The sequence below is a fragment of the Lactuca virosa genome, chromosome 5 (genome assembly GCF_052849685.1).
Source record: "Lactuca virosa cultivar CGN04683 chromosome 5, Lactuca_virosa_CGN04683_v6, whole genome shotgun sequence".
NCBI lineage: Eukaryota > Viridiplantae > Streptophyta > Magnoliopsida > Asterales > Asteraceae > Lactuca > Lactuca virosa.
In genome coordinates this window covers 280,944,944-280,957,980 of record NC_136430.1, presented here as the reverse complement: position 1 = coordinate 280,957,980, position 13,037 = coordinate 280,944,944, and the positions used below count along the sequence as shown (strand labels likewise).

Below are 13,037 nucleotides of genomic sequence, written 5' to 3'. Positions count from 1 at the left end.
AATCCCCTGTATAAGACATTGGCCATCAGTCATAAAAATCAGAAAAAAAAAGTTCCAATCAAAATCAATTACAAAACTATCTCAATACTATGCCGACAAAAATTAGATAATTGCTTCCCTTACCAGATCAGCCTAACATCTATTACCATATTAAAAAAATGACATATTGAATGAATATAGGGCTTATTGAGACCGCTAATAACACCATAGATAACACCAACCTTTTTATTTGGTTAATCATTGGAGTATGAATCCATGTTTCCTAATTAAAAAAAATGATTACTTTGAAGGATGGCGAAAAGAAAGAAACACCGACTCGAAACAGGAAGGCATAATTGAATTAAAAAAGGATATAATTGAATTGAATAAGTGTTTTGATGTTGTCAGATGTGAGTGACAAATCAATTAGGATACATGGTGTAGAGGCGGCGTTTATCTGATGTCATAAATTTTAAACAAAAAATATATTTTCATGGAAGAAGGAAGAACCAAAAGGGAGAAGCTAGATGAAGACGAACCCTCTCATCACATCTGACTGCTTTTCCCTCCATAGGTCCGACAATATGTATAAGCCCCTGTTATCACCAGCAAAATCAAAATAATTAAAGCATCACGTTCAAGTGAAGCCATAAGAAAACATGGATATTGAAATAGAAGGCGTGTTGAAGCGGGGAAGAAAGCAAGAAACCTTAAGTTTCTTCGATTGAGATTTTCCTACGGCTGTGGATATCAGACGGTTATTTGTTATCGCCTCCTTCTCCGGCGATCACCGAAGCAGTTCCATGAGCAGTTCAGGAAAAAAAACATCTCCCAAGAGTTAGAAGCAACGGAGGATCAAGGTGGAGAGAAGCCCTAATAGAGGAACAGGAATAGAAGATGGTGGAAGAGATTTATTGTACCGACATAAGTATAAGCGATGGCGTAGGTGGGAAAGAATGGTCGAACGTCGGCAAGAAATGGAACAGAAGAATCTCCAAAGATGATGGGCGTCAACATAACAATGAAAACAGATAAGAAGCGAAGATAAGAACGGAAAACCTTATGGCGGTTCATGAACTTCCGTGTGAAAATACGAAAGGGGAAAAAAGTTCAATGCACACAACCAGAAATACAATACAACTTCGGTGTGAAAAGATGAAAGAGAAAAAAGTTTACTGTTCCCCAAGCTTTTAAGCTTTTATGTTATATATAATATCTTTTAGTTTGGTTTTTCTTTTTTGACAACTGTCGCTTATATTCAATGCTTTTTTATGTGTTTTATTGTTTTAATAATTGATTTTCTTTTTCATGCAAATATTGGGGTGTATTGTTTTCAATGCGAATGCATAATTGGTCGACATATTATGTTTCATCATATGTGTTTAACAAAAATGAATTTATAATTAGCATGACTTCATTCTTTTTCACTTTATTGTTTTTGTTTCCGTTTTATGACTTATTCATTTTTTTGCTAACCTTCCATGCTAATTCAAGTTATTTCTATACAACCTTATTCTTCATTGTTCAAACCTGCATGAAAAAACCAACATTCTTATAGAATTTATAGGTATATCTTACAAAAACAACATCATTTTGAAACAAAGACCGTTCCATTTCCCATTTCAGGTGGTACTTTTTTTTGTCTCCATTCTTAAAAAATGACATCCTAAATAATATAACAACAATGCTTTTATGCTTCTATCACATTCTATCTTAATGCTTTTAATATGCTTAACAAATTCACTGCATATTCTTTTTTTTTGTCAATTCTAACATAATTCTTGTAATCAATTGGAAAATGTCAAAGAAAAAATAGATGATTATTGTTATGGTGCTATAAAGATAGAAGGCGAGGTAATAATGTATTGGGACATAGACGATGATAAAGATTGAGATTGCATTATAAGCATATTATTTTAGAATGTATTAGTATATTCTTTCAGAATATAATACCTTTTACATGATAACTTAAGAATGTTATTATTTTTCAAGAATAACATTTGAATCTCAACTAGTAAAAAATGAATTTGCATCAAGGATGTTGTTATTCTTCAACTATTGGTGCAAGAATGCTGTTATTCTTCAAAAGTGCATTTTGCATGAGAATGTATCTTTTATATATATATATATATATATATATATATACATATATATATATATATATATATATATATATATATATATATATATATATATATATATATATATATATATTGTTGTAAATAATTGGTGGTGTTGTAAATAATTGGTGGATGACATAATAATTGGTGCATGGTACATTTGTCAACATTTCTAACTAGTTACAATTATATGTTAGTAAAATTTGTAGTATAAATATCCCTCCATTGTAAAGAATGTGAGACACCAAAAAGTTATAAGAGATATAACTTTCATATTCTCTCTAAATATTCTTTATTCTTAATTAAAGTTCTTATCAAAGTTTACTAGTTTGGTTTGATTTATAGTTACATTAATTACGCTTAATTCATAACACGTTATCAGTACGAAAGCTCTAATCAAGGTTATTAAACAAGTGGAAAATCACATCTATCTTAAACAAGGTATGTATTACTTATTAAAAACACTATTAATTATAAAAACTTCAATCATATTAAAAACTTCTAACATTTCTTTATGTATTCTAATTTTTATACTAACATTTACATTATGCAACTAATTTTTATTTATGCAAACTAACATTTACATTATGCAACTAACTTTTATTTATGCATACTAACATTTATATTATGCTACTAACTTTTATTTGTGCATACTAATATTTAAATTATATTTATTTATACATGTCAATGTTTATTTATATTTTAGATACTCTTCATAATTTTATTTAAACATTTACTAATATTTATTTATGTTTCTAATTAGTAAAGTTATGTATTAGTTATAAGTCTTATTATATGATTTATAAAATACATATAAATATATACACAACGGGAATATATATGCAACGGTTATAAACAGCAAAAACAACGGCTATATTTTTTTTACCATAAATAAACATCTTTACCCTGCTTATTTTACCCACACCAAATATTTCTCTCTTCTATCAAATAAATCAATTTCAAGAAATCAAGCTTCAAGATGATTCATCCTTTTGTGATAATCATGACTATAATAGTCATGTTACTTTTCATCCCAATCCTTAACATCGAAGATAATATGGAATTTCATCTACTTTTAGGCTTGTATGCAATGTTAGCTTTACCGCTTCTTTTTTGTGTAATATTTATTGAAATAAATGGATTTCAATTTTAATTTTTATTTTGTTCAAAATTTATAGTTACATTATGTCCAACATTGCAAAGCTCGAGTTTGCAGCACTTGAAGTTAGTGGGAAAAACTATGTGCCATGGATGATAGATGTAAAAATGCATCTTGAATCCATGGGTATCTCAAATACTATATATGAATTTAATAATTGCTTGGCACAAGACAAAGCAAAAGCACAAGTTTTCCTTCGTAAGCATATTGATGAAATGTTGAGATTTGAATATCTTGATGTTACTGATCAAAGTATTCTCTGGAATCTTTTGAAAGAAAGATTTGATCATCAAAAGGAAGTTATACTTCCAAATGCTAGAGATGAATGGAGAACACTAAGGTTTCAAGACTTCAAGAAAGTAAATGAATACAACTCAGCTTTGTTCAGAATATGTTCACAACTCAAGTATTGTGGACAAGAGGTTACTGATGAAGATATGTTGGAGAAAACTTACTCAACATTTCATGCAACAAACATTACCTTGATGTAACAATATCGGATGCAAAAGTTCACAAGATATTCTGAACTGAATGCATGTCTGCTCGTTGCAGAGCAAAACAATGAACTCTTGATGAAAAACCATGAATCTCGTCCAATGGGATCAGTAGCATTTCCTGAAGCAAGTGCTACAAATATTGATGGTCATCGAAACAATACACGGGACGAGGGCGAGGTCGTGGTCGAGGGCGAGGCCGTGGCTATTTTAATCGAAACCAAAGCCATAATCAGAACCATAATTCTGGTCGTGGACAAGGTAATAATCGTGGTCGTGGCCAGAAAAGAAATAATTACCAATATTCACAAAGAAACAATGTCCACACACAAGATAAGGCCAAAGTGGCAAGGCATGACACTGGGACATCACAAAAATCCGATAGTTCATGTTATAGATGTGGTAGCACAGGCCATTGGTCAAGGACCTGTCACACACATGCACATCTTTGTCAACTTTATCAAGAGTCCATTAAAGGAAAAGGAAAAGAAGCAAACCTCATTGATAATTTTGAATTCACTCCGCTAAATGTTGCTGATTTCTGTAATGACATGGAAGACATAAACTAAAAAAAATCTATTATTGTTCTAGTAAAACTGTTTTTCCTTCGTTTGTTTTTCATGAAATGTCTTTCCTACAATAAATGAACTTTCTTTTTAATAATAATTATGATTATGTTTATTCACTTATTATTCCTTTTATATGTGAAGTTTAATATGAGTCCAACTGGAGCACAACACCAAGAAAAGATTGGAGATCTTTGTATAGCAGATAGTGGTAGTACACATACTATTCTGAAATCAAAGAAATATTTTTCAGAATTAGTACCAACAAAAACAGTCATACATACAATATCAGGTCCTGCAGACTTGATAGAGGGAACCGGGAAAGCCCATTTTATATTACCAAATGGTACAAGCTTTTGTATAGAAAATGCCTTATTTTCTCCAAAGTCTAATAGAAACTTATTAAGTTTCAATGACATATATTTCAAAGGTTATGACACAAAAACTGTGACCATTGAAAATAAGAAATATATGTATATTATAGACAAAAACCATGTGCTTGAAAAACTACCAACACTTGATTCTGGTCTGCATTATACATATATACATATGATTGAATCAAATATGGTAGTAGAAGGAAAACATTGTGATCCTGGGACATTCAGTTTATGGCATGATAGGTTGGGCCACCCAAGATTAACAATGATGCGAAGGATAATTGAGAATACACACGGACATCCATTGAAGGACCAAAAGTTCCCTCAATCCAATAGCATAAAACCATGTACATCTTGTTCCCTTGGAAAGTTAATTATAAAACATTCTCCAATGAAAGTTGAAAGGGAGTCACCTAGATTTCTAGAAAGAATTCAAGGTGATATATGTGGACCGATTCACCCACCATCTGGACCATTTAGATACTTTATGGTCTTAATAGATGCATCCAGCAAATGGTCTCATGTTTGCCTATTATCAACTCGTAATATGGCATTTGCAAAGTTTCTTGCCCAAATTATTAAATTAAGGGCACATTTCCCTGATTATACTATCAAAAGAGTGAGACTTGATAATGCTGGTGAATTTACTTCACAAGCATTTAATGACTATTGTATGTCTGTAGGAATTGTTGTTGAGCATCCAGTTGCTCATGTACACACACAAAATGGTTTAGCTGAATCACTGATTAAACGTCTCAAGCTAATAGCTAGACCATTGATAATGAGGACCAAACTTCCTGTTTCTGTTTGGGGCCATGCAATCTTACATGCTGGATCATTGATACGCATGAGACCAAGTTCATATCATGTATATTCTCCACTACAACTTGCTTTCGGTCAAGAGCCAAATATATCCCATTTGAGAATTTTTGGGTGTGCAGTATATGTCCCTATTGCACCACCTCAACGGACGAAAATGGGTCCTCAAAGAAGGTTGGGAATATATGTTGGTTATGAGTCAGTCTCTATTATAAGATATCTTGAACCATTAACAGGTGATGTTTTCACAGCACGCCTAGCAGATTATCAATTTGATGAGGCAAATTTCCCATCATTAGGTGGAGAAAAGAAGATTCTGGAAAAGGATGTGTCATGGCATGAGCCTTATTTATCATATCTTGACCCTCGCACAAAGCAATGTGACATGGAAGTTCAAAAGATAATGCATTTCCAAGAAATGGCAAATCAATTACCTGATGCATTTACTGACACAAAAAGGGTGACTAAATCATATATACCAGCTGTCAATGTTCCAGCTCGAATTGACATTCCACATGGACAATCTGATGATAAAGTCACTAAAAAGTCTAAAACACGCCTGAAGCGTGGAAGGCCATTTGGTTCTAAGGATAAAAACCCACGAAAAGGAAGAGGAGCAGAAAATGCACTAGATCACGAGGAAAGTGTTCCTGGAGAAACACGAATTATTCAAATTCCCCCAGGAAAGGAGGATGATGCATTAAATTATGGTCAGACAAATAGAATATGTGACCAAAATGAAACTGACAATATATGTGCAATATTTTCTTATTCAGTTGCATGTGATATTATGAATGATGATCCCGAACCACAATCTGTTATTGAATGTCAAAGAAGAAATGATTGGGCTAAATGGAAGGAAGCTATGCAAGTTGAATTAAATTCTCTTAACAAAAGAAAGGTTTTTGGGAACATTATCCTCACACCTGAAGTTGTGAAACCATTAGGATATAGATGGATCTTCGTACGAAAAAGAAATGAGAAAGACGAAATTGTAAGATACAAGGCCAGGCTTGTTGCTCTAGGTTTCTCTCAAAGACCTGGAATTGATTATAAAGAAACTTATTCACCAGTAATGGATGCAACCACTTTCAGATATTTAATCAGCTTGGCAGTATCTAAAAATTTAGAGATGCGTCTTATGGATGTTGTTACAGCTTACTTGTATGGATCACTTGATAGTGATATCTATATGAAAATCCCTGAAGGATTTAAAATGCCTGAAGCGTTAAGTGCAAAACCCAAAGAAATGTATTCTATAAAATTATAAATATCTTTGTATGGGTTAAAGCAATCTGGGCGCATGTGGTACAATCGTTTAAGTGATTATTTGACAAGTAAATGTTATAAAAATAACACTATTTGTCCATGTGTATTTATTAAGAAAACAACATCTGGATATGTGATCATAGCAGTCTATGTTGATGATCTAAACATCATTGGAACGAATAAAGAAATCCTTGAAGTGATTGAACTTTTAAAGAAAGAATTTGAAATGAAAGATCTTGGAAAAACCAAATATTGTCTTGGTTTACAGATTGAGCATATGCCTAACGGAATACTTGTGCATCAATCAAATTACACAGAAAGAGTCTTGAAACGTTTCAATATGGAAAATGCAAATCCTTTAAGCACTCCAATGGTTGTTAGATCATTAAATATTGACAAGGATCCATTTCGTCCATGCGAAGAAAATGAAGAAGTCCTTGGTTCAGAAGTACCATATCTAAATGCAATTGGAGTTCTTATGTATCTTACCAATTGTACTAGACCTGACATTTCTTTCGTTGTAAACTTGCTAGCAAGATTTAGTTCAGCCCCAACAAAAAGACATTGGAATGGAATCAAACATATTTTTCGATACCTTCGAGGAACTAGTGATTTTGGGTTATTTTACCCTAACAATTCAAAACAAGGCTTGATTGGTTATGCAGATGCAGGTTATTTGTCCGATCCTCATAAAGCTAGATCTCAAACTGGATATGTATTCATGAATGGAGGTACTGCAATTTCCTGGCGTTCTCAAAAGCAAGCACTTGTTGCCACATCCTCAAATCATGCTGAAGTAATTGCACTAAATGAAGCTAGTAGAGAATGTACATGGTTAAGATCGATGACACAACTAGTTTTAACTCCATGTGGACTTGAAAAGGATATATGTCCAACTTTAATTTATGAAGATAACTCAGCATGTGTCACTCAAATGAAAGAGGGATATATCAAGAGCGACAGGACAAAACATATACCTCCAAAGTTTTTTGAGTACACTCAAGAGCTTATAAAGAACCATCAAGTTGAAATCAAATATGTTCAATCCAGTACTAATGCAGCAGACCTTTTTACGAAGGCACTTCCTACTGCAATCTCTAGGAAACATGTCCATGGCATCGGAATGCGACATGTGCATAGAATATAATGTGACGGGTGTCTAAATAAGGGGGAGTCAACTATACACTGCACTCTTTTTCCCTTCGCTAAAGTTTTTTTCCCACTGGGTTTTCTTTAGCATGGTTTTTAATGAGGCAGTACGTCAAAGTTGAACGCTAAAATGATGTCATCCAAGGGAGAGTGTTGTAAATAATTGGTGGTGTTGTAAATAATTGGTGGATGACATAATAATTGGTGCATGGTACATTTGTCAACATTTCTAACTAGTTACAATTATATGTTAGTAAAATTTGTAGTATAAATACCCCTCCATTGTAAAGAATGTGAGACACCAAAAAGTTATAAGAGATATAACTTTCATATTCTCTCTAAATATTCTTTCTTCTCAATTAAAGTTCTTATCAAAGTTTATTAGTTTGGTTTGATTTATAGTTACATTAATTACGCTTAATTCATAACACACACATATATATATATATATATATATATATATATATATATATATATATATATATATATATATATATATATATATATATCACCACCGCTATCAATACTACCACCACAACCACCACCATCATATATGAATATACCACATAAGATTCATATATTCATATACATATTTTTATATTTACATATGAATGTTCACACTTCTGCCGCGCTAGATCGACAATTTATGAGATATATGACCTAGATTCATTCTCGTGTTCTTAACATTTTTATTTTTATTTTCAAGTGAACATCCCTCTCTCTCTCTCTCTCTCTCTCTATATATATATATATATATATATATATATATATATATATATATATATATATATATATATATATATATATATATATAGGTAAAAGGAATATATGGATGTTATGTATATATGCTTGGGTATAGAACCTTTTAATACATCTTTTTGCAAAAAAAAAATCATTAAAATCTCGTTCCCAGATTTTGCTGGTTTTTTCCATGGATATCATTTATTTCCTTTCCACTTATTTGTCAACTGAAACCCTAAACACACCTGTAATCGTAACTCTCATATTCTGTAATCTCAAATCTCTAAGCTATATCTTTAAATAGTTGTTCTCCATCCACACTCAAATTGATTTAAGGTAAAAAAAAGTTTCCTCTTTACTGTTGGTTAGGATGGACATGAAATTCAAGCTAATTACGAAATATATATATTTAAAGATTGATTTAGGAAAACCCAATCGGGTCATACCACCCTAGCTCCAAGGAAATCATGTGACATGTAAACCAAGGTTCTAAAAAACGTGAGGCGTGGCTTGGCGGCAAGATCAAAGTTAAGTCATGGCAAGCCTTGGCGAGTCATGACGTTTTTCAAGGCATGACTATTTTATATAAATTAAAAAAGATAAATCATATAATTATTGAATTTTATCAAATATATCAAGTTTTTAGACGTGTTATATTAATATTTAGTATAAAAAAGTTAACAATTATTTTATGGCCGATCAGAAAAAACAAAAAAAAAAACAAAAACAAAAAAACTTGCGCCTTGAAAAAAAAACTCGCGTTTTTAGAACCATGATGTAAACAAACATTCATTCAATGGCCTTCTGATAATAAGGTTACTTGTCAACCTATGAATGTAATTTTTTATATTTTAGAAAAAGGAAATCTCCGATAAAGTCATAATATTTTGGGTTATTTTACGGTTTAATCCCAACATTAATTTTTGAATAGAAATGTCTCAATTATTTAATTTTATACGATAAAATGTCATTTTATGTTGAAAAAAATACAGACTGTTTCGTTAATTTGAGCAAAATATAAAATAATTGATACTTTTCTATTTAAAAAATAAAAGTTGGGATTAAACCGTAAACTGACCCAAAATATCTGGACTTTATCGGAGATTTCTTTTTAAAAAATTATAAAATTTTATTATTTACTTAAATAGGTGTAATTTTATTTATTTTGTTAAAATTTTAAATTTTATTGATCACTCAGATTCTAACATTTTTATTTGTCAAATTTGGTTTGAAAAAAACAAACAAGTTAATAGTTCACCTAATTATTTAACAAATTGGATTGGACTCGACCCATTTAATTAAAATGTCGAGTTGAGTTGAGATTCTTAACTCATTTAGTTGAACCCAATTTTAAACCATATCGACTTGTGAACCCCATATTGCCATGGTTGTACTAAATCGTGTATGTGTGAGTGTTATTGGTCATGTTTCTCTTTTTAGAAATAATGTTGAGAAAAAGTCGGGAAAATAAAACAAAAATAAATTATAGCAAATTTATAAAAATTAGGAATCAATGTGGCAAATAATATTTTCTAAACTTATCTTGCTAAATCATTAATACTTCAATTAGAAAATAAATATTTAGAGGCTGTTTAATAGTATTTTTTTTTTGAACCGGTAAACTAACATACTACTAAAACCACCTATCTCTTCTAACAAGACTTGAACCCATCACCTCTCATTTAAGAAAGTCACTCCTTACCGTTAGGTTGCTGATTGAGTTACTGAGTCAAGACCTAATTGAGTTAGAGACAATTTTTACCGACCGGTAAAAGGCACATCAAAGGCTACATGAACGAGTTGGAACTAAATAATTATGGTATCAAACTCTGAATATGAACTAGTCAAAAACCAGACTCTAGTAAAAAACAAACAACCTTTATATATGGTTTATTCTATTAAATCATATCCATATCAAGGTTACTATATCGTTTGTTTATCTTATATATAGTTCATCAAATTTAACCACATCCATATTAAGCTTACTATATTGTTAGTTTAACATAATCATTGAAAAACTTCTCACAAAAAATTTGTAAATTTATTAGCTTTGGTGAAAAAACTTTAAATGAAAAACTCCTATTATAAAGAAGCAACTTTTTCATGGTTTATTTTTCAAAATGAAGAAAACTTTGAAAAATCTCCTATTAGATGCTCTAAAAGTGTAAAAGTATACGATCAAAATACCATTATCTTTGGTTATAATATAGGAAGAATACATTATAGATAGAAATCAGATAACAAAAACTCATAATTCTACTAAACATGAACCAGTAGATCTTTCATTATTGATAAGATGATACATCATAAAGTGAAATTCATAAATAAGGATTACTTGCGTGCTATATATATAATGTAAACTTCATTATATTTAATTATTATTGTGCAAAACACTTACTCAAACCTCCTTGACTTGGGTTTCCTTAGCCACATCCCCTTCAACTACTTTAGCATCCTTTGCCACACCCACATCTACCACATCTTTCTTCACATCCTCAACTTGAAAAGCCGACACTGGAAAAGTTCTGTATAAGCCAGAAGTGGCCTGGAAACTTATCTTATCAGGGTTGGATTCATTAACAGTTATATCACTAAGTGTGATCCACAGCATAAGCTCCTTAGTCTTAACACCCGTAAGTTTCTTGATCTTGCCCTTCTCTATGGTCGCCGTTACTTCTGTTCCATATGATACAAGCTTCCCGATTTTTTCAAACTTGTGTTTCTTCTCTTTCTTTTGTTTAAGCCACACAAAGCCGGTGTCTTTCACATAACCACATTCCTCAATGTCTTCTAAAGGCAAGAGACCATTGGGAAGTGACATTTCTGTGAGCAGAAACTTAGATTTTTCTTGACAAATTGCATCCCCATGGTAGACTTCTGAAGCAGATGCTCTAATTTCGTCTGTCACTAGAGACATTTTTGGTTTAATTTGGATTGGGAATTTGGTTTTATAGATCTTTGTTTGTTCTTGCGGTGTGGGATGAATGTATGGAAAGGGGTTATGCTTCTTATATAATTCGATCCGTGTATAATTGGTCAAGGTCCATGTCGTAATTACGAATATGCCATTTTTAAATTCTTTTCTAGATACATTTAAAAAATATATATAAAAAAATACTAGATATAAAACACTAAAACCACATCGCTCAAGGGTTTTTGATAGAATTGACTTTTCTATTGTAATCATATATTTTCTCTTTTCAGGTTCTTAACAAACTCCATGTTTATAACATGTTACCAAAACAATAACTTTTAAAGCCAAAGATTAAATTATAAAAATATTTCTAATTTCAAGTAAAAGCCTCAATTTTATTGGAAAAAATATATCATCCTTGTCTTGTCATGCCCCACACCTAATAGCAAAGTCATTAGGCTTTTTGTAACGACGGAGTCGCGCCTCACGTCATGACACGCACCACAGCGCCTTTTAGAACATTGATATATATATATATATATATATATATATATATATATATATATATATATATATATATATATATATATATATATATATATATATATAACTCAAAAGTATTTTATCACTAGTTTATATTAAGTCTCTTTCTAATTTGAGTAACTATTTTTAAAATACAATATAACAAACAAGAAAAAAGAGAAAACTTGGATATTGTCACTTTCATCCTACTTTGAGTAATTCAGTTTGACCGACACCAATTTATATATTAATCAAATGGGCTTTACATTTTATTGCTTTAAAATAAATATTGCTAAAGTTAAAGCTATTTTAATATTATTTATTTACCGTTTGTTTAGTCATTATTAGGACATGAACGAAGGTTGTTAAAATCGTAATCTTGATCATAGGATCGTACGATCGTAGGTATGAAAAATGAGTCAAATCGTATACGGATTGTATTTGGGGTATGATTGTAGGATCGAGATCCGATCCGACCCTACCTTCCCTTGATTTTTTTTTTTAAAATGAAAAAAAAATGAATTTACCTTTTTATGTCTTTTACTCTTTACCAATTTACCGTTTATCATTTTGTGTTGTGAGTTGTGACGAATATCTGAAGTTTTTTTTATAGATTTTGAACGGAAAACTGAATGTTTGAGATATTTTTCATGTTTTAAAATTACAAGTTAAAATTATTATTATTATTATTATTAATTTTTTTTTGTAGGATCTTAAGATCCCAATCTCAATCTTGCAAACCTAAAAACGATCATACGTAGGATCCCGATTTTGATGACTTTTATATGAAAAATACAAATTCTACTTATTATTTTCAAATATTTAGCCGATATTCAAACTTCTTAACGAAACTAAAACCTTTTTTTCTTTTGAAAATTGGTTTTGCAATCTTGGATGACTAGCTTTTAAATTGTTATCATAGATTTTA

At 31.0% G+C, this 13,037-nt stretch overlaps 1 protein-coding gene across 1 annotated transcript; it reads right to left on the bottom strand.

Annotated features, from left to right (window-relative positions):
* Positions 1 to 10,927: 10,927 nt before the first annotated feature.
* Positions 10,928 to 11,673, bottom strand: LOC145117183 (uncharacterized). The gene has a single exon (XM_079053479.1). It carries the CDS (start codon positions 11,588 to 11,590, stop codon positions 11,072 to 11,074), a length of 519 nt encoding a protein of 172 aa, XP_078909605.1. The 5' UTR covers positions 11,591 to 11,673; the 3' UTR covers positions 10,928 to 11,071.
* Between the last annotated feature and the right edge of the window lie 1,364 nt (positions 11,674 to 13,037).

Excerpts from the sequence above, each read along its gene's own strand:
- LOC145117183 (XM_079053479.1), bottom strand. The coding sequence starts at position 11,590 with ATGTCTCTAGTGACAGACGAAATTAGAGCATCTGCTTCAGAAGTCTAC.